The 23,042-nt window shown below is 37.6% G+C and overlaps 1 protein-coding gene across 1 annotated transcript in view; it reads right to left on the bottom strand.

Moving 5' to 3' along the window:
- CDK14 (cyclin dependent kinase 14) overlaps window positions 1-23,042 on the bottom strand; it is a 261,312-nt gene that overhangs the window by 53,042 nt on the left and 185,228 nt on the right. Inside the window, exons 12-13 of the mRNA XM_070729146.1 lie at window positions 20,908-20,956; window positions 7,707-7,846 (exon numbers count right to left, since the gene is read on the bottom strand). Coding sequence (XP_070585247.1) covers window positions 7,707-7,846; window positions 20,908-20,956 — 189 coding nt within the window. The remainder of the gene's footprint in view (window positions 1-7,706; window positions 7,847-20,907; window positions 20,957-23,042) is intronic.

Genomic DNA, 23,042 nt, shown 5'->3' on the forward strand with positions numbered 1-23,042 from the left:
ATCTCCCGTAGAATTCATTCTGAATTGTGGTGTTGGCCTTCTATCTTAAATTATAATTCCTTTCTATTCTTAAAATTCCATTCTTAAAAATTCTTAAGTTCCATTCCCACTGTTTTTCACTTTGTAATTTTATTCTGCCTGACAGGGTGTTCCATTTGTATCTAGATTCCAACATAGAAACATAGAAGATTGACAGCAGAAAAAGACCTCATGGTTCATCTAGTCTGCCCTTATACTATTTTCTGTATTTTATCTTAGGATGGATATATGTTTATCCCAGGCATGTTTTAATTCAGTTACTGTGGATTTATCTACCACGTCTGCTGGAAGTTTGTTCCAAGGATCTACTACTCTTTTCAGTAAAATAATATTTTCTCATGTTTTGATGTTTCCCCCAACTAACTTCAGATTGTGTCCCTTTGTTCTTGTGTTCACTTTCCTATTAAAAACACTTCCCTCCTGGACCTTATTTAACCCTTTAACATATTTAAATGTTTCAATCATGTCCCCCCTTTTCCTTCTGTCCTCCAGACTATACAGATTGAGTTCATTAAGTCTTTCCTGATACGTTTTATGCTTAAGACATTCCACCATTCTTGTAGCCCGTCTTTGGACCCGTTCAATTTTGTCAATATTGTTTTGTAGGTGAGGTCTCCAGAACTGAACACAGTATCCCAAATGTGGTCTCACCAGCGCTCTATACAGCGGGATCATAATCTCCCTCTTCCTGCTTGTTATACCTCTAGCTATGCATCCAAGCATCCTACTTGCTTTCCCTACCGCCTGACAGCACTGTTCACCCATTGCGCTGGACAGGGAATGAACACTTGAACACAAAAGCTGGATGAAAATGGGTCACTTTATTGATTACAGTAATAGACCTGCAGAGGGAAATAAATGGGGCAGAATACCTGAACAATAACATACCTGGGCAACCTATGGGCGAACTCCTTGCTTGGTCAGAAATCCCTACCCCTAAATCCTTTTCTTCTGAATACATATCTCTGTATTAATGCTATATGTCAGTGATGGCAAACCTTTTTTGGATCGGGTGCCAAAAAGGTAGGCACGTATGCGAGAGCATGTGTACCAACACCCATATTGCAATGCCCTTCTCCTGCGGATGTGCACAATCCTCGCGCACCATCCCCCGCAGGTGCAAAGACCTAATTGAAACTTCCAGTAGGCCCATTGGACTGTTTTTCGATCTCCCCAGGGTTCAGGAAAGCTTCCTGAAGTCTAGGGACAGCAAAAAATGGCCCAACAGGCCAATTGGACGTTCAGAAACGAAACAGAAATGGATCTGTCCAACTTCTAACCTCACACACCTCGGCCCATTTCTTTTGAGCTGGCAAGGCCTTCATGAAGAGCTCTGACAGCAAAAAGGAGACTGAGGGTGAGCACACAAGTGCTTTCTGGTTGGGCTGTTGGGCAGTTGTTCACCATCCCTGGGCTTCAGGAGGCTTTCCTGAAACCTAAGCAATGCAAAAACAGCCCAAACTCAGCTGGTCAGTGCATGCATGTGCATTGGAGCTGACACAGGGCAACACCTCGTGTGTCCTCAGATATGGCTCTGCATCCGTGACTTGTGGCAAGCATGGAATTGGCTCCTCATCACTGCTATATATTAGGCCCCATTACTTTCATATATGTTCATTTTAGGTGAGACTTGCTTGTTTCATATAACTTTAGATAATCAAAATAGCTTTTTAAAACCCCTTTGTCCTTTTATTCCCGCTTTCCCTATCTTCAATATCTGATTTTAAAATCTCTCTTTGTCTCTCTTTCTTTTCTCCCTTCTCTATATTGCGCACTCAGTTGATATTAACATCACCATTGACTACTTACCTATAACTTAAATATCAAGATCAAATGACACTATTCCACAAGTATTTTATACTCCCAGTGCATTAATTTTCTCCCAAACAATCCTCCTTAATCTCCAAACATTAACTTGCTCCCAGGCAGAGGGCTTTTGAAAGATGATATTCCCAAGAGATTCCCCCCCAAAAAATTATATTTGCATATGCTGTATTTAACAGAAACAAATGTCTACCTCAAAAGAAAAAATGTTCTGAAGCAAGCCAATATAGTGTAATAAAAAAGTAAAATGTTGATCATTTTTAATCATTCAAGCTGTATTGGAAGTTTGTGTAATATAAAACATTATACTTCTCTACATTTTTAACAAAAACTTCATTTTGTTTTGTTTCAATCTGTCATAGATATAAAAATAGCCAAATACTTTAAACCTTTCAGTATAGATTAGTTCCATTAATATAATTCAGACCATTAATTTGCTAGCAGTTTTACATGAGGATAATAATTAAAACAATAATTTCTTATAGAATTTAATATATCAACATTTTAATAAACAAATGTTATATTATTACTGAAAGTAAGAATTGCCACTTATAATGGTTTCAAAACACCTATGTGTGAAAGAGAGAAGAAAGATGGAGAAATTACGAGAGAAAAAGGTATATTTAAATTTATACGTGAATTTATCCATAGAAACATGAATATTTTTTTTAAAAAAAATCATCATCTATGTTTCTAATTAGTAGGCAAGATTAGTACCTCCTAACCTAAGTTATATGTTTATATTTTAATTATTAAGATATGGTAATTACTTTAGATTTGTTGCATATAATTACTACATAAATATCTATTGATACTAATGTTAAATTCATACACAGTTTTAAATAGGGAATAGTTACAGATACATGGAAAAAGCATCAATTTGATTTCTATTAATCACATCAATATTTTCTATAATCATATAAATTGTGTTCAATACATGCTGGCAATATCAATGCATGCATAATTAATATAGCCAATTATAATACTTGATATAGGGATTGTCTTTTTTGCATCTTGATTTATGCTTTATAATGATTATCTACTATAGACAGAAACAGTATTTCTAAACTCAGAAATTTACTGGAGGCATTTAGCAGAACCTTGCTTAAAAATATAATGATTTTTCATCTTTATTCTCTCCCTTCAAAAGGTTTCACTGCTCCTGATGTTTAATGTTATGCAAAGACATGTTTCGGCCAGTGAATATCGCCTTATGGTTATGCTTCTGCAAATAACCTGCTGTGAGCTGATAAAAGGATTAATGCAACCAAAATTCTTAATCTGTGAAATTACAAATTAAATTCTCATATTAAAAATACCACCCTGAGGTATTTTTTGTGGTTTTAATTCCCCTCTGGTGTTCTGCATACATTGCACTTGTTAATGACTAGGAGAAGACTGTCTCTGTTGGCAGCCTGCTGTACAGTGATAATGTGTCGGTATTTAGTGCCCTGATAGGACTGGACTTAACCACCAATTGATAAACTAAGTGGCAAGTTGGTAATAAAGCCATATTAACGGGGAGGGGGGGGACTACTATAGGATCATAAACTACTGAAATCCTAATAGAATAATAAGTACCAACAGTCATATTTCAGATGTTAAACTATATTTACTTTTTTACCCTAACTAAATGGAAAAAATTAACCCTCCCTCAGTGGCACTTGTTACTGAGGTATTGTAAAACAATCTGATTGCTTTATGTTATGGGGAAATTTCAAATTGTAGATATAGTTGTGCATGAGTCATATAAAACAAATATATAACAAAAAGTATTACTCAGAGTAAAGCAACTCTTGAGTAGTGTTGGGCGAACCCAATGAAGTTCGGGTTCGGCGGGTTCGGCCGAACTTGGTGGTGGAGTTCAGGTAGGTTCGCCGAACCTGAACCCGAACCCGATTTGCCTGGTGCAAAGTATTTCAGCTTTTCCCAAGGTGACACCCCTGGAAAAGAACATGCATTTAGGCTGTCAGAAACCATCTGTGCCAAAAAAAGTTTTTTTTCATGGCCAGCTGCACAGTTATACCATTGTCAGGATTCGAACCCAGAACACACACAAATATTTCCATAAAAATAAACCTGGCTATCTCAGCTTTTCCCAAGGTGACACCCCTGGGAAGGAACATGCATTTAGACTTTCAAAAACCATCTGTGCCAAAAATAAATTTTATTGATGGGCACCTCCAGTTATACCATTCACCGGATTCAAACACAAACTATACACAATTTTTTCCATAAAAATATACCTGAATATATACATACATACATGAATTTTACAGCTGTCGGAGTGGAGGTGGTGGTGGTGGTAGCAAACAGTCTAACCATTCACTCAGGTAGTGGCACAGCCAAGTCCCGTGGGATCCACACCTGATTCATTTTAAGGAATGTAAGTATGTCCACATTGTCAGTGATGATCCCTCCTGCGGTGTTGAACACACTTGCCGCAGGGCAGGCCAGCACTTCCAGGGCATAGAGGGCAAACTCTGGCCACGTGTCCAATTTACCTACCCAAAAATTGAAGGGGGTGGAGGCATCACTAAGTACCATGATACACGTGGACAGGTAGTCGTCCACCATGCGTGTCACATTCTGCCTTCTGGTATTATGAGCCATCACATCCAATGGTGGGGGATGTGTGGGACGATGGAATAGGTTTTCCCACATTGTGGCCATGTTCACCCTCTCCTGTGAGGTGCTGCCAATGCCCCTGCTGCGTTGGCGACTGCGTCATCCTCCTACTCTGCGTGCCACCACTGAGGCCTCCAATTCCTGTGGGAACTCTGCCACTAGTGCGTCCACAAGCACATGCTTGTACTCTCTCATTTTGTGCTCCCGCTCGAGTGCTTGGATCAAGGAGGTGATGTTGTCCTTATAACGTGGATCCAGCAGGCTGGCCACGCAGTAACTGACAGCAGGCTGGCCACCCAGTAACTGCTACCCTGCAGTCATTACGCAGGCACTGGAGCATGTAGTGGCTCATGTGAGCCAGGCTGCCCTGAGTCAAGGAGACTTTGTCAGTAACAGGTCTCTCCTCCTCTTCTTCTTCCTCCTGCTCCTCCCTCCAGCCATGCTCCATTGATGCCCGTGAGCTGCACTGGGGGCCGCCCTGCTGCAAGTCCTCCTCCTCCTCCTCCTCCCCCAAAACTCTATACTGGCCGGCCAGTGGAGTACCTGGCTGATTATTGGTGTGTTAACACCTTGGGTAATTGATGCAGTTGATGTGTGCAGATTAGTTGATGTCTGCAGATTAGGGAGTGACATCCTGAGTAGTTATTGCAGTTGATGCCTACAAACTACTCAGCTGTTTTGTAATGTCTGTGGTGTAACATCCTTGGTTTTAGTTTGGCTATGTGTTTATGGCGTGTGTCAGTTTCCTTTGTGTGTGTGTCGGAGGGGGATGCAGCAGTTGGAGATGCTGCAATGGTTTAGCTTCTCAGTGGTGGTTGTATTTTATCTGTGGAGTAGACATGGGCTTGGTCTGGTGAGGGTGATTTATTTATTTATTTGTTTGTTTGTTTGTTTATTTATTCAATTTTTATGCCGCCCTTCTCCTCAGACTCAGGGCGGCTTACAACATGTTAGCAATAGCACTTCTTAACAGAGCTAGGCTATTGCCCCCACAATCTGGGTCCTCATTTTACCCACCTCAGAAGGATGGAAGGCTGAGTCAACCTTGAGCCGGTGATGAGATTTGAACCACTGACCTACAGGTCAGCTTCAGTGGCTTGCAGTACAGCACTCTACCTGCTGCGCCACCCCGGCTCATTGATGGTGTTATTCTCAGTTAATCACATTTTTCATGGCTGGGATTCTTTATTGATTAGAGATAGTTTCAAGATGTCTGATAGGCAGGAGGTATTGTCACATTTACTTATGTGGTGAGGGTGTTTCTCTATTTCAATGGCTTTCATAATTATTCTTTTTGGTTTTGGAAATTAATTTAGTTCTTTCAAAATAAATTTCGTGTCCTGTTGTTTTGAGGTGTTGGAAAAGGGAGGAAAATGAAGAGTGGGACCACACTGAAACATCGCCAAGATTCTATCAATCTTACATGGGAAAAGACCTGAATACGCCAAGGCCTACACACACACACACACACACACACACACACACATCATATTTTTGCTGATAATGAAAAGGAAGGGAGATTACTATTTCAGGCTTATTTGCCTTCATGAGGTAGCCACACCATAGGTATGTATGTATGTATGTAAGTATGTATGTATGTATGTATGTATGTAATGTATGTATGTATGTATGTATCAATCTTGCATACAGCTTCCTTTTTGCTTCTTGGCCCCATCAGGGGCCATATTCCAAGGCAGATAAACTTTTTATAGCCAACAACTACAATCTATAAGTGTAACATATTTTTGCTGATAATGAAAAGGAAGGGAGACTACTATAGATCTATTTCAATCTTATTTGTCAACATCAGGTAGCCATACCTTTACTCGGCCTGTTTTCCAAGGGTTTCAACAAAACCCTCTTTTTAAAAAAAATCTATCCTTTCTAATTATAAATACCGTAAATTTGTGCATGTGGGGGAGGGGGCTCTGCAAAAGTCCATTAAGGACGTCATACAAAATATACTAAGATGGTTCTAGTCAGCAATTAACAGAGATATTGTCTTTGCCCTAATTAAAAGTCAACTTACCACCTCAGAACTTTCAATCATCTTCACCAACCATTGTGCAGAATGCCAAGTCTTTTCATTTATGTGAATACAATCATCTTGCTGCGATTATCATATACAAAAAAAGGTTCGTGACTTTTTTCCAATTATTTAAATCCTCAAAGGAAAGATTGATCTCAGTTGAATATTAAACTTTGACATCCTGTGAAACTGTATGCATTTACATTCAAAATACCTCACAGCCCAAGATTACATGTGGCATCCCACCCCAAACTTTTCTAGTTTCTCTTTGAGTCCTATTTCAGATATCTTGCCTTCAAACCAAACCAATCCCATGGAATCGAAGTATAAATTGTCCTGGCCTACACCAAATATTCCACCTTAGTCCTGGGGGTGGCAACAATAAGCTAATGTCAGGTCATCTCAATAAACAAGTGAATAATCTTAGATCTTAAGCTAATTTCTGCTTTGCATTTTTTAGCTATTTTGGAAACCATTTTCTGTAAATACAAACAGAAGTAGTGTTTTAGAATCCAACTTTATTGTTTTAGATTCTGAAGCTGCTTTAAAAAGTACTGCCGGTTATAAAATAAAAAAGCACTAAATATGTGAATTTAAATTCTTTCTCTTTCTCGGCATCCCATATAATTCTCTTAATCACACACATAATTAAATATAAATATAATTATTTATAGGCTCAATAATAGAAAAGGAAGGAAAAAATTCTAATTATTCTTCATATGTCTCTCTTTCTTTCTTTCTTATTTTCTTTTATACAGTGTTCCCTCGCTTTTCGCGGGGGATGCATTCCGAGACCACCCGCGAAAGTCGAATTTCCGCGAAGTAGAGATGCGAAAGTAAATACACTATTTTTGGCTATGAACAGTATCACAAGCCTCCCTTTAACACTTTAAACCCCTAAATTGCAATTTTCCATTCCCTTAGCAACCATTTAGATTATTACTCACCGTGTTTATTTATTAAAGTTTATTAAAAAAAATATTTATTAAAAGCAGACGAAAGTTTGGCAATGACATATAACGTCATCGGGTGGGAAAAACCATGATATAGGGAAAAATCCAGGAAGTATTTTTTAATTAATATTTTTGAAAAACTGTGGTGTAGACTTTTTGCGAAGTTCGAACCCGCGAAAATCGAGGAAACACTGTGCAGGATTTTTTTTATGTACATGTTTTGGTATACTCACTATCAGTTAGTTCCCATAGCCGGGGAGGAAGATCACTAAAGTACTTATGGCTCAAAGCTGCCGGTGCTGACAATCTGTTTTTGGGGAAACACTGGAGTAATTTGGAAGCCAGATCTTCTGCATGATCCACATAGCTTAATCTATAATAAAGACAGATTAAAATTAGCTACTGTATACACACACATATATTCACAGTTATAGTCTGTAGTATAACATAGCACTGAGATCACAAAGCAGAAAAATTAACTGAAGTTCATATACATGACCATATTTTACTATTTATTACAAAATAAAATGAAATAAATTAAAAATGTACATCTCAGGATGCTTCAAAAGTATACTCAGGCAGAACTTTGTAACCTTTGGGAAACATTACCACTAATAATAAAACATTATTAGAATTCTTAAAATGATTATAAACTTCATTTGCAATCCATATTAAATTAGTTGCACTTCATTCCTCTGAAAACTGAGACTAAATGATATTTTTAGAAAGGAATATAGAAAAACGTAGAGCATAATTCTAAAAATAATTACTCAGAAATAAATTTCTCTGAATTCAATGAAACCTTTTCAAATAATTAAGAATAGGATTATAACTCTCATGTAAGAATAATTCAATTTACATCCAGCATGTGAGGGGTCTGTAGATATTTTCACAGCCCTCTTTTTGATTCGTGCAGGATACAGATCCTAAATGGAAGGCAGGTTGGTAGCAATTGTTTTTTCTGCAGTTCTAATTATCCTTTGAAGACTGTGTTTGTATTGTTCGGTTACAGAGCCAAACGAGATAGTTATGAAGGTGCAGATGACAGGCTCAATAATTCTTCTGTAGAACTGAATCAGCAGCTCTTTGGTCAATTTGAAAGAAGCCATGGGTGGGTGTTTACTCTGTCAATCAGATTAAGGACCAAGCACATAATTGGCCTACATCCATCGGATGGTCACAGATTTGGTGAAAGTGGAAGAAAGACTAGGTGATGTCCTGAAAAACAAAGGGCCTAAAACCCTAACTTACCTCCAGCCAGACTGTGGCCGGGTGGGCCTGGCTTCTCTCCCCCCACAAGTGAACAGGCATTCAGGTAAGTCCAATGCCCTTTCTCCTTATTGAGGTGGGGGAGAGAGAAGCCATGCCTGGGGCATACCAAAGAAGCCCCAGATATCCCTTTATGTGGGGACAGACTGGAATATCTCTGGGACCGCCTTCTGCCGCACGAATCCCAGCGACCAGTTAGGTCCCACAGAGTTGGCCTTCTCTGGATCCCGTCGACTAAACAATGTCGTCTGGCGGGACCCAGGGGAAGAGCCTTCTCTGTGGTGGCTCCGACCCTCTGGAACCAGCTCCCCCCAGAGATTAGGATTGCCCCCACCCTCCTTGCCTTTCGTAAACTCCTTAAAACCCACCTCTGCCTTCAGGCATGGGGGGAATTGAAACATCTCCCCCTTGCCCATGTAGTTTTGGTGTATGATTGATTGTGTGCTTGTTTTTTATATATTGGGGTTCCTTTTGTGGACTTTTTAACCTAAAACTGTAATTTAGATTGCTAAATATTAGATTTGTTACTATGTACTGTTTTTACCATTGTTGTGAGCCGCCCCGAGTCTGCGGAGAGGGGGAGGCATATAAATCCAATAAATCTAATCTAATCTAATCTAATCTAATGGACCTTTGGAGGACATGCCTGCCAAAGGCAACCTCAGCAGAAGCAAACTTGTCCAGTTTGTAGTTCCTGATGAAGAGCCACAGAGAAGTTCACATGGCTGTTCTGCAACAGGTGAATCATACCACCCTAGTGGCTGCACTCCTAGTGGAGTAACTGGGATGCTTGGAGGTACAGGAAGGCCCCCTGCCTCATAGGCCTTAGCTATGGAATCCCTGATCCATTCCCTATCATGGAAGAGGAAAACTTACATCCCAGCGTGGAAGGCTAGAAATAGACAGAGACTCAGATCAACAACTCTGTCAAATAATTTATTAAAACTGTACTATTATTATTATTATTCCTTATTAGTATATATTTCTTCCCACTTATTACTATAACCATGTTGCTTGTGTCTTTCAATTATATTGTTTTTATTTGTTTCCTAGTATAATTTGATCGTTTATTAGTAACCTTGACTATCACTAAGTGTTGTAAATTTTTATTCTTGATGAATGTATTTATGTATCCTGAGAGCATATACACCTGAGATAAATTCCTTGTGTATTCAAAGAAGAGGGAGTCAAGCTATTTTCTAAAGCACCTGAGGGTAGAACAAGAAGCAATGGATGGAAACTACTGGTAATTAAGACCTCCAAGGTCCCTTCCAACTCTTATTCTATTCTGTTCTGTTCTATTCTAGGAATTTCTAAATCTGTCACACACAAGATTTTTAGTTACTCCAACTGCTATAAAGCCTGATAAATTGGCCTTACAGCAGCTAGAAACTATTTGCTGGATACATATTTTTTGCCTACCAGAATTTTTTTAAAATTGTGGTTGTGTCATGGGCAACTGGGAGGACCCTTTTCACCCGGGGGGGGGGGGAGGTTTCAGCAAGGTAGGTGAAATAAGCCACAGTCTTAGACATTATAGACAGTCTTCTATAATGCCATTACAAATCACAAGGTTGAAGAGGGGTTAACAAATTCCAGCAAATGGTTTCTGTAGTATGCGGAAATTAGCCCCATACATTCACCAGAGGTGTTTGGATTAATTGTAATTCTTGTAGGAATTCATTTTGTGCAATTTACATAGTTTGTACAGTATGCTTAGCCCCTCTCTCATAGCCTGGTTAAGCACACTGCACAAGCAGGGTCTATGAATCCAATGTAACTATTGTAGATAAAATGTCTATATTTTCCACTGAATTTTCTGTTCACAATACAGACTCAAGTCAAAGTGCGCTTTCTGGAACTCATTTTTGCAAGAAGAGGTATTGCATCTATTCAAGGAATAGGAATTGTTACACTGAGTGTTCCCTGACATTTACAAGAAAGCACTTCAGAGTGAAGGGCACTAGTAAAATGTCAGTACATAAAATTCTCACAAAAGCACAGTTGGTAGGCCCTGGGAGGAAAAAATATTCAAATGTCTATGTATAGTATCTCATAAAATAATGATGATCTAATCTAAAGTACCTTGGAAAACTGTATAATTTAGGTAAGCCAAATCTAATCAAATGTGTATGATTTTAAGACCCTTTCAAAATAATAGTAATAGTAATAATAGTAATAGATGATGATGATGATGATAATAATAATAATAATAATAATAAATTACACAAAACAGCCGGGGGGATTCTTGGCGGCCTCCCGAACGCCGAACCCAGAAGTTCGGGTTTGGCGTTTGGGTTCAGGAGGATGCTGGGAAGCCCCCCGGCTGTTTTAAAAGGTGACAGCCAGGCGGCGGGGCTTCTCAGCGGCCTCCCGAACCCGAACTTTTGCCGAACTTCCGGGTTCGACGTTCGGGAGGCCGCTGGGAAGCCCTGCCGCCTGGTTGTCACCTTTTAAAACAGCCGGGGGGCTTCTTGGCGGCCTCCAGAACGTCGAACCCGGAAGTTCGGGTTTGGCGGTCGGGTTCAGGAGGACACTGGGAAGCCCCCCGGCTGTTTCAAAAAGCGACAGCCAGGAGGCGGCGTTTCTCGGCGGCGGCAGCAGCAGGTTCGTAAGAAGAAAAAAGTTTGTAAGAAGAGGCAAAAATTTTCTGAACCCCAGGTTCGTATCTCGGGTTGTTCGTAAGACGAGGGGTTCGTATCATGAGGTACCACTGTATAAGGGTTTTTAATTTGTTTTGAGATTTTTACTAGAGGGAAGAAGGCACTTCCGCCATGAAATTAAGATTATAAGATCCAAAGGATTTAGACTTTATACATAGTTTAAGGAATATTAATGATGGACTTAATTAGACATTAATTAAATTTATTTGGATGATGAAATTAGAAAGAAAGGTATAAGTGGTGTGTGATGATAACCAAAATCAAATAGACGGGATTTAAGAATGTATAATTTGATTGTACAAGATGTACTAGTCAAAAAATATTTTATTATAACAAAAAGAGAAAGCATATGATTTTTTTATATGATATGATGTGGAAGAAAAAAATAAAAAAGAATTACTCTGAAAAAAAAGAATGCAGGTAGAGGAGAAGCAGGAAGCACTTTTCGTGCACATTCGCTTCACGAAAAAGCAATCTCCATTTAGGTGGGAATCTGTTTGCAGGAACCTGGGTGAGGTGAGTCCCACCTAATTCAACCCCCTGGGGCTTCAAGCTTGCAGCCAATATTCTGGAGGAGATGAAGGTAGAAGAGAAGTGGGAAATGCTTATTAGGTCCCCAGTTCGTTTGCTCTGGAAAAAAGAGGGTGCTTGGAAGAGCTCAGAGGGCAGGTTCCGTTTCGGTGGGCGATCACTGACAGCGTGCATAGTTCAGTGCGGGAGACTTATTTGGAAGCATTCTGGATGGGGCAAGTCCCACCTAATTCGGCTTTGTTTTTTCCTTTCCAGACCAGGTCCAAGCAAGCGATGCAGACAGCAGCACGAGAGCTGTTAAAGTTTGTGCACCACGAATGAGAATCTCATTCCCGCGGAAATGGAAAGAAAAGGAAATACCAAAAGACGACATGGAATGTGCAGAATTAGATATGATGACAAGGCGTTTAAACAATCAAGTGGAAACAGAATTTTACAAAATATGGGACAAAGTATATAAATGGTGGAAATTTAAAAAATAAATTTAAAATTAAATATGAATAAATTTAAAGATATCTGAATTTATTAAATTGAATATACAGTATATACATAGTAGAATTTTATGAAATTAAAAGGATAAGGCTTTTAGATTGAGTAAGTGATTTTAAGTATTTTATAATATAATAATAGATATAAAGAAGTAGATTACAAATAGTACAAACACAGAGTATTTTTGCAAAATTTTAAATGCAACTTTTTAAACTGTTTAATTAATTAATTTTAACTAGTTTAATTATATTATTAAAATGATAGTTAGCAATAAACTCTAAAAATTTATTGATGAGAGAACTAATTTGAGCTATTTGAACTATAACATAAAAATGGAAATATAGAGGTAAATTTAATAAGAACGTAGAATGTTATAAATTGAATTTCTGTTTTGATCTGATTATAGCTAGATTTTTCTTTTTGTATTAGTTAGACTTCTATGATGAGCGGAGCAATGGTAGCTCCTTTAAATGTTAAATGTTGTACGTCTTGTCTGTTCAAAGAAAAATAATAAAAATATTTTTTTTAAAAATAAATAAAGTTTGTGCACCACTTGCTTAGAGCTGGTCTAGAAAGGAAAAAAGCCTCTGGTGGGGAAAGAAGGAAACGACAGCCACAGGAATGCAACAATGGTCACAGTCCAAACTACAGTCCAAGTTACTGTAGGAGCTGAGTCTGCACTCAAGGAAGCAAGGTAGGAAATGCACTGGCTTGAAAGAAGACTTTCCAGGCCCAAAAACAGGCAATGTGTGTGTGTGCGCGATGCACTTGTGTTGGGGAATGGTGGTGTCATGCACACATGCAAAAGAGAGTGTGGGAATTGCATGTGAATTCACAGAGATTGTTAGGGGGGCATGTGTGCATGCACGTGGAGGCATGGTGCATGGGGGCATTGCATTATGGGTGTGGGCACACACGCATGCTACCCCATATTGCTCCTCCCACTTTTGGCACGCAACACCAAAAAGGTTTACCATCACTGTTCTATATTGTTCCAATTATTACTGATGGAATTTTTTACAATAAATTGTAAAACCAAAGAACAAAGTTATGAGGAAAAAGAAGAAGAATATTATGAATATTTGCCTGAGATATTGGAACACTGCTATCATGTCTCCCCTGGTCCTTCTTTTCTAGACATACCCAATTCCTGCAATCGTTCTTCATGTTTTAGTCTCCAGTCCACTAATCATTTTTGATGCTCTTCTCTGCAGTCTTTCTAGAGGCTCAACATCCTTTTTATATCATGGTTACCAAAACTGAATGCAAGGCATTATATAGTGGTATTAACACTTTGCATGATCTTAATTCTATCGCTCTGTTAATTCTGCGTAGAACTGTGCTGGCTTTTTTGGCAGCTGCTACATACTGCTAGTTCATATTAAAATGGCTGTCCATTAGGACTCCAAGATCCCTTTCACAGTTAATACTGTTGAGCAAGGTACCACATATAATATACCTGTGCATTTTGTTTTTCTTGCCTAACTGTAGAACCTTACTTTCTTCACCACTGAATATTTGTCTGTCTGTCTGTCTGTCTGTCTGTCTGTCTGTCTGTCTATCTATCTATTTATTTAACTTATATTTTGTTTGCTAGCGCCGAATGTTCAAGTCTGTCAAGATCTTTCTGTATCTTGAGCCTCTCTTCTGGAATGTTGGTTATTCCTGCCAGTTGGTGTCATCTGCAAATTTGATGAGTTGCCCATCTATCCCTTCGTCCAAGTCATCGATGAAAATATTGAAGGGTACTGGACCTAAAACAGAGCCTTTTTCTACTCCACTGCTCACTTCCCCACATGTAAATGCAGTTCCATTGAGCACTACACATTGAGTGCGGTTGATTAGTCAGTTTCTTATTTCATGTTTTATTCAGATAAAGGGAAATATGTTTTGTTGATATTTTAATTATAGTGCTTTGCATCTCACCAGTTGGCATTTATGGATTTCAGTTTGTATACTAATCAGTTATATTCTCTAAATTTATTCAATATTTTTATTACTATGTTTAATATCATAATTGTATGTTCAGGATTCAAAGCACATTTGAGCATAGTGGTCACCCTTGAATATTATTTTATAAACATTATAATTTTATGATTGTTTTTAATTAAATGTTTTTATTCTTTGAGGTTAGATTTTTAACCAGGATAGCACTTTAAAACATCCTTCTCTTCCATCTCATCAAACTGATGAGAACATCTTTAGAAAATAAATATTAGTAAAACTAAAGTTTTAGGTTTTTTAAATAAATCTTTCGCCGAGAATTTAAAGTGTAAGCTATTAATGCAATAAAGACTCTAAAATATAGGCGGGCCTTTAGATAAGAGTTTTCATTTAATTATGTTTGTAGACCAAGTCTCAGAAAAGTGAAAATTATGAACTTCGCACCATCCTTCTAATGCATCACTTGATAACAAGTGAAGAACTTGACAACCAACTCACATTAAGCTCACAGTTGCAGCTTCTTGTAGTCAAATGAATATGGTTGTGAGTGTGACATTCGTAGCCAGCTTCTGACAAGCAAAGTCAATTGGAGAAGCCAGATTTACTTAGGCTGAAAATGATTCATTTAAGAACCATATAATCTGCTTAACTGTAGTATTAACTTCACTTAGTATTACAATAAATAAGATAATAAAACTGGGACTCGTTTAAAGACTGCATCACTTAGCAACCAAAATTCTGGTCCTTTATCAGATTTTACATCTGTGCTTCTTACAGGCTTAAATCAAAATGTGTGAGAGAGACAGATTTAATACCATTCTCTGATTTTAATGGAAGAATGTAATATTAAGTTTTTTTAAAGGCATTGTAAATTTGTGTCTTCTTCACTAGGTCTCAGGCACAATTAAACATGTACACACATATACAGAAACAACTACAATAATCTTTTCACAGCATATTTTTAAATACATGCATTCCCAAGTATTTCCACATACAGTGAGGAGGGGGAAAATAAAATCTCTAAGACTATCATGATCGACTTAGCATATCACACATATATACCATGCCATTCAAGAATCCCAGCTGCTTTTATCTTTCCTCTAAAAGATAAACCATCTAAAAAGAATATTTACATTCACATTCATTCATTCATTCATTCATTCACTCACTCAATTTCTATAATTGCCCAACACAATCAAGTGATTTTGGGATGCTAACATATTGCTAATATATTTAACAAAGGTTTACTATTAACATACTCTAAATGAAAAACATTTTAAGTTCCAAAAGTTGTAACTTTTAAAATCAAACTTAAGAAATTTTGCTATTCATAAATGTCATTCCCTTCTTCCAATATTAATGTTCAGTATTAGAAAAGATTTAACTTAACTGTAATGTAAGTAAGGACTTGTAACCTCTCCTATCACTGAAGTCAAAGTATTCCAACAAGGTTTTCAAATCTATCATACTTCAGAGCACCCCTTGTGCCTGCCACGTTAATCTTTTCTAATTCTTTTCTGTCAAATCATATTAATATGAAAAGTTCATTGATTGAAAAGAATAAAAGAAAAGTACAGTACATTATTAATATACTGTAATTATCACTATTTCACTTATAGCATATGCATCTGAATTCTATTAATACCTTTTTTATAAATATGTAAGATATTCTACACTTAAGACTATATATTAATGCAGCTACATAATTATAAATTATTATTATTATTATTTATTAGATTTGCATGCTGCCCCTCTCCGGAGACTTGGAGCGGCTCACAACAGCAAAACAGCACAAACCCAATAGTTAAAAACAATTTTAAACCCTTAATATAAAAACAATAATACATCTCAAACAAACCATAAATAAAACGGAAACGACCCAGGGGAATCAATTTCCCCATGCCTGATGGCAGAGGTGGGTTTTAAGGAGTTTGCAAAAGGCAAGGAGGGTGGCGGCAATCCTAATCTCCGGGGGAAGCTGGTTCCAGAGGCTCTTCCCCTGGGTCCCGCCAGACGACATTGTTTAGTCGACAGGACCCGGAGAAGGCCAACTCTGTGGAACCTAACTGGTTGCTGGGTTTTGTGCGGCAGAAGGCGGTCTCAGAGATATTCTGGTACGATGCCATGAAGGGCTTTATAGGTCATAATCAACACTTTGAATTGTGACCGGAAACTGATTGGCAACCAATGCACACTGTGGAGTGTTGGTGTGACATGGGCATACCTGGGAAAGCCCATGATTGCTCTCGCAGCTGCATTCTGCATGATCTGAAGTTTCTGAACACTCTTCAAAGGTAGCCCCATGTAGAGAGCATTAAAGTAGTCGAACCTCAAGGTGATGAGGGCACGAGTGACTGTGAGCAGTGACTCCCAGTCCAGATAGGGCTGCAACTGGTGCACCAGGCGAACCTGGGCAAACGTCCCCCTCGCCACAGCTGAAAGATGGTTCTCCAATGTAAGCTGTGGATCGAAGAGGACGCCCAAGTTGCGGACCCTCTCTGAGGTCCATCAGGCATCTGGGGCGGAACCACCTAGTCGGTTCCGCCTCCCTGCGGAGAAGGATTGGAGCAAGGAAGTGAAGCCACAGTAGAAAATGTTCTGACCATTACAAAGGCAACACTTCTAAGCCCCTTAGTCTCAGACCATTACTCAATTGCTCAGAGAGGAATACAATGTTGGGTGCATGCCCCCCCCTCATGGGTCGGACCCTGTACTACTTGAGTCAGGTCCATGGCTTTCATGGTGGCCATGAACTCCTGCGCTAGCCCAATGGTAGGTTAAAGTCCCCCATGACAATAAGTCTGGGGAACCCTACCGCCAGCCCGGCTACCTCCTCGAGCAGCACAGTCAGGGCTGTTGACACGCAGCTGAGTCTACGCAGGCAAAGGCTCTCCCTGGCTATGATAGCCACTCCTCCTCCCCCTTCCCTGGGGTCGAGGCTGATGCCATACCTGAAACCCGGCTGGGAAAATTTCAGAGAGGAACTCCTCCCTCTGGGCCCAGCCAGGTTTCAGTCACATATGCCAGGTTGGCCTCCTCATCCAGGATCAAATCCCAGATGAGGAGAGCTTTATTTACCACCGACCTGGCATTGAGTAGCAGCAGGCTGAGCCCATGGCCAGGATTGTAACTTGTATCCTGTATTATTCAGGGACAAATAAATATTAATGTCCAATTACTGCTTTCTGAACGGGTTTTTTTTTTTGAAAAAGCGTAATTATAATTACCTATGAAAAAAACAAAAAATAATCCTCTGAGTATACAATTTCTACTACCAAGGAATTAAGCAAAAATATTTTGAATATGTGAACTAATTTAATATTTTTTAGAAAACCTACTTCAGTTAGGCAAATATTGCTACTTAGACATAAATAATCATGAGATATAATTGATCTCCCAAAACTATACTTGATATATATTATAGTTTTTGTCCAAGCCTAAATTTGAATGCACTGTGATCAATGATCATAGCTAAACTGACCTTGTATAACTCTGTGAAAATTATAATATTTTCTATAAAGACTTGAGGAATTTATAGGGATTTTTTTTTTAAGAAAAAATGTTCCTCTTATGATTATAAATAATATTTTAAAGTCCAATACAACCAGGAATATAAGAGCTTACAAATCAAATTTGTAGCCTTAGGATATGAAATTGACTCAGTGCCTAAAAGAAAAAAAATCAGTTCCCCTTGGAATCACTCGCCTATCTGCCCTCCAGCAATGACAGGTGCACCAATACTATAGTAAATTGCTTTATTCACATTATACTGCTGAATGAGCAACCTGGTCTATCTAGATGTAGTGGTAAGAGAAGCAGCATCTTCCGGCAATACAGTATAATTGTTACCAAAAATAAATACTTTTTAAAAAGTACTTTGGGGGTTTATTCCACCTGTCAAGATTTCCTTTATAAATGGCTTTTGTTGAGTACTTCAAATTATTGAATGGGGAAATGTAAACTATATTCACAGGCATCTATTAAGTCAAAATGATCATATATTTTTTGCATCATTACACAGATGACATATATTACATTATATATTTTATGGAATTAGTTTTATTTAGTTTTATTCTTTAGTATTAACTTATGCAATATGACTAAATAGTACATGAACATGCTACAGTGATGATGCTAATAAAGGAGAGATGGCTAGGGATATCGCACATATGAGAAAAACAACAACAAGAAAAGAATATTAAATAAGAGAAAATTCAGACTTCTATTTTAATACAAGATACCAAAAATTAATCCTACCAATTAGGGTTAAGACCTTGTCCTGCCATCTCTGGAACTTCTGGTTCGGGGGGAGGGGGGTTGGCTTGCAATAGTGTTTCTGCTATTTCTATTCCCAAACTAAGGAATTCTAGTTTAATTTCACTAAACAAAATAATTGACCAGATTCATAAAACATTGAGCATATATTTGTAGAGTCTTTGGCCTTCCCTGTGCTTGGTGGTTGCATTACCCAACTATGTAACATCCTCAATGTGGTGTTTGCTCTCTTTATTATATGTTGGGAATATAATTATTAGCTAGAATTTCAATTTTCATTAATGGCATATTCTGAAATATAGTGCATAAAGAAGGAAAATTTATGAAATCAATTCCATGCCTCTAATTTGGAGGTAGAAATTGAAAGTTGGAATGTGGTCCTGATCTTTAGAAGGTAACACTTGGGATTTAGCTTCAGACATGGGTTATATTATATAATAATTAAATGAAAATAATTCTATGTATCAATATGGCTGTTTTTTAATTACTGAAATGAAAATAGCAATATTGTTAATGATTTCAACTGAGATTATTTTGTTAACTGTTACTCAGCTAGTGCTAGTGCTCCCCCAAGTGGCCAAAGTATTATTTTAGCATTGATATAATTTATTTTAATAGAAAGCACAAAGATTTATATAAGTGATTATGAGATAGTAATTCAATATTTGATATGATATACTTCAAGAAATTGAAGGAGAGTAATTGAAGATGGGAGTAAGTAGAATTAACTATGTATATATGTTAAAGGAGTTTACACATAGCATTTTCATCCTTCCTATTCAGGAAATACATCCTGGTGATTTTCAACAGATTCCTGAACCACAGAGATTTACAAAATAAACCCTCATAGGTTTACATGCTCTTGTGTCCCTAATAATTGATGAGAAATATTTTTTAAAGGTCTGGATGACAAATATAAAGAAATGCCATTGACTGAAAGACACTGTCCCTATGATCCTGGACAGATAGAAACATATTTACATATAGTAAGTAATAGTCCAACCTTGAGCTGGGGAAAAAGTATGCCATTGTTATTTATCAGTAAAACCCTCAGCAGAGTTATGTCAAATAGTGTTAAACCCAAAAAGTATCTATATCTTTGGTAATTAATGACTAGTTTTAACAGATAAAACTTACAGATACATTACACAGTATTCTTGAAATTTGTGGGGCAAGTAGCTTCAGAATTAATGTGTACATCTTCTTTTCCCAAATCAGTTAGAAATATTAATGAACAGTTTATAAACTCAACATCAAAATAGTTTCTAAAGTTAACTTTGTGTTACAAAGAAAAGAATAGCAACAGTATAAATAGCAGAAAGTTTTTTCATTACAGAAAAAAATCATATAAACATAAAATGGGCCAAGTCATTCAAATGTATTTCCAAGTTAGTAATTGCAATAGTTTGGGATATTAAAAATCTACATATATTTTATATAAAATCAACAAAGGCCCAGTATACCAGCATGTATATATGTCAGCAGGTCTGGGGTTGTTGAGTGATGATTTTCTGCTCCAGCCACTAGTATGTATGATTGATGACTCTGTGTTGTTTTATTGGGTTTAAACTTTTTTATATGTTCTTATTTATGTATTGGGTTATTTTAAATTTTTATTGTGTTTTTACTGTTGTAAGCCGTCGTGAGTCTGCAAGGAGAAGGGCGGCCTATAAATTTAAATAAACAAACAAACAAACAAACAAACAAACAAATACTGAAAAAAATAAAATATAATTTTCTTAGATGTCTTTCTACATGTTCAATACATTCAATATTCAATAAAAATGAAATTTAAATATGGAAGTTTGATAATTATTTATCATCTAAAAGTTATTAATTTCCTTTATTTTTTAAGGAAATTATTAGGATGCCATTCAGTGCAATTACTGTATTCTTCGGATTATAAAACGCACATTTTCCCCCCTCAAAGAAAAAGGAAGTGTTGGTGTGTCTTATACACTGAATACAGCCATTTTTGGCCTCCAGAGGTCCTACCCCCATGTCTCATTTTTGCAAAAGAATGGGCCCGTTTTGCAAAAATGGTGTGACAGAGGGGTAGGGAGGCCTGCAGATTGTTCCCAGGGACTTGGGGAAGGCAAAATCACCTCTTGCTAGGTTAAATATCTAATTTAAGGTTAATATTTGAAATTGGAACAGTATTCAGCATTAACAATACACACAATGTTGGAAAATGATAAGAACTTCCTAATTAATTAGCAAGAAATCAACAATATGGCTAGAATGGTTTAACTGAAAGACTTACTTATTCCAGGCTTGTCTAAGATTTTTAGCACTGTACTGTGTAAAGCGATCTGTAACAAAAAAAATAAGGACTTTTAATTTTATATCAAACATTTTCCTTTATTATGCTTACTATTAAAGACAACATTTATACATATGCCAATAGCTTCTGAAACCAAATAACAAATAAACAATAGCTTCTGAAACCAAATAACAAGAAAAGCAGGAGAGTGTCCCATTTCATGTAAAAATAAAACATCACCTAATTCCTAAAATCTAAGGGCATCTCTGCATATTAGGCAAATAGAACCACAACTAAAAAATCATTTATAAGGGCAATAGTCCAGAAGAAAATTGTTTACTAAATTTAGGTGACAATAAGTTCCTTTGCAGATACCTTGAAAAATGTTAGTTCAAAGTAACTAGATAGAAACTGTATCAGAAACGATTAATTATTTAATACTATTAAATAATATCATTCAGTAATTTAACCTATCTGCCAATTTGTAAAGATCTTGCACACATTAAACAACTTTACAGAGAGATCAGTAGTATCTTCTATCTTGTAAGGTGTGCTCTTTAGCAAAAATACATTAAGAACACTATACAAGCATGATTCATGCTACATCAGATTGAAGGCCTATATTCCAGTTTTTTATTCCTACAGAGACAAATCGTAGCATACTTTCTCTTCCTGTATAGTTTCATATGCATTTGGACTTCATCAGTCTAACTTACTAAGGGGCGGACCTACAATGGAGGGTAAATCATTAGATCTGTGACAGCGAACCTCTGACATATGTGCCACAAGTGGCATGCGAAGCCATATCGGTCAGCATGCAAGGTCAAGTCTGGCGCATATATGCATGCTGACTAGCTGATTTTGGGGCCTTCTGGGTCCACTGGGAGTTGGCAACAGACCATTTTCATCTCTGGAGGAGGGGTGGAAGGCAGTTTTTTCCTTCCCCAAGCTCCTAAAAAGGCTCTAAAGTCTGGGACGAACGAAAAATGGGTATGTCATTGCATGCTGGGAATGGGGGATTACACATGCATGCGTGGGGCTTCCGCTGGAATTATGTGTGGGCACCCATGCTGCATTGGGTTGCATGCTGCATAAGGTTCGCCATCATGTGGTTGTCTTGAGACAGTGATATTTTGATCATGGAACTGAATCATTAACATTGCTTCCTTATTATGGAAAGGTGACTCCTTCTTTGTCTCTTGGTCTTGGAGTTCTCTACAATTGCCCCTCCACTGCACCGAAGGGAGTTGGGCCAGTTAATCAGTCTGACAGACATGATTGGGTTTCACAAGAAAGTTGATTTTGTCCCCCTGAAAGATGTAAATTAGGTTTTCACCAAAGTTTTGGTTGTGTTTTGAAATGAGTTTGGATCAGACAAAAGTGCACCAGAGTGCCTACCGTCCCCTGTCTTATAGTCTCCCCTATATCTTCTCTTCTACCTCTTCTATCCATCATCTATCTATTACATCTCTTTTATCTCTTATATTTTCTGCTATTCTCTCTAGTTATATTTTACTCATATATTTCTCTTCTATACTCTCTTTGATACATTCTACTTGTATATATCCTCTATAACCTTCATTGTGTATTGCACAAAACAAACAAATAAATAAAATAAAATAAATAAACCTGTGCAGACTCAGTGTGATTGAAGCTCATACAGAGTCCCTTCTCAAAAATCCATCTTTGGATCCACCTTTGTTATTTTCCTACAGTTTTAAACTTTCCCCTAGCATTCTCCTCTTTCAACAGCATCATGTGGAGATGTATAACTCCTTATTTGGCCATCCAGGCATTGCTGTTCAGATATTGATCCAATGCTTGGAGGTAGTAGCTCCAACTCCAAATGGCAAGATCAAGTGGCCCTGGATTTTTGGCTCCCATTTTGGCTTCCATTTCCAATTCTACAATCCCGCAGAAAGAACTTGTGCACAATTTGGGGGTTTTCCTGGACTTGCAACTCCTGCCTAATAATTGCTGAAAGCAACTGTGGTTAAAAGGCCCATAGTGACAAAGTGAAACAGAAATGTGACTGCTTTAAGGACCCCTCTGAAAGTTGAGCCTGTTTCGAATACCCAATTAGTCCTTGACTTACAACAGTTCATTTAGTGACTGTTCAAAGTTACAATGGTACT

This window comes from Erythrolamprus reginae, chromosome Z (genome assembly GCF_031021105.1).
Source record: "Erythrolamprus reginae isolate rEryReg1 chromosome Z, rEryReg1.hap1, whole genome shotgun sequence".
Lineage (NCBI taxonomy): Eukaryota > Metazoa > Chordata > Lepidosauria > Squamata > Dipsadidae > Erythrolamprus > Erythrolamprus reginae.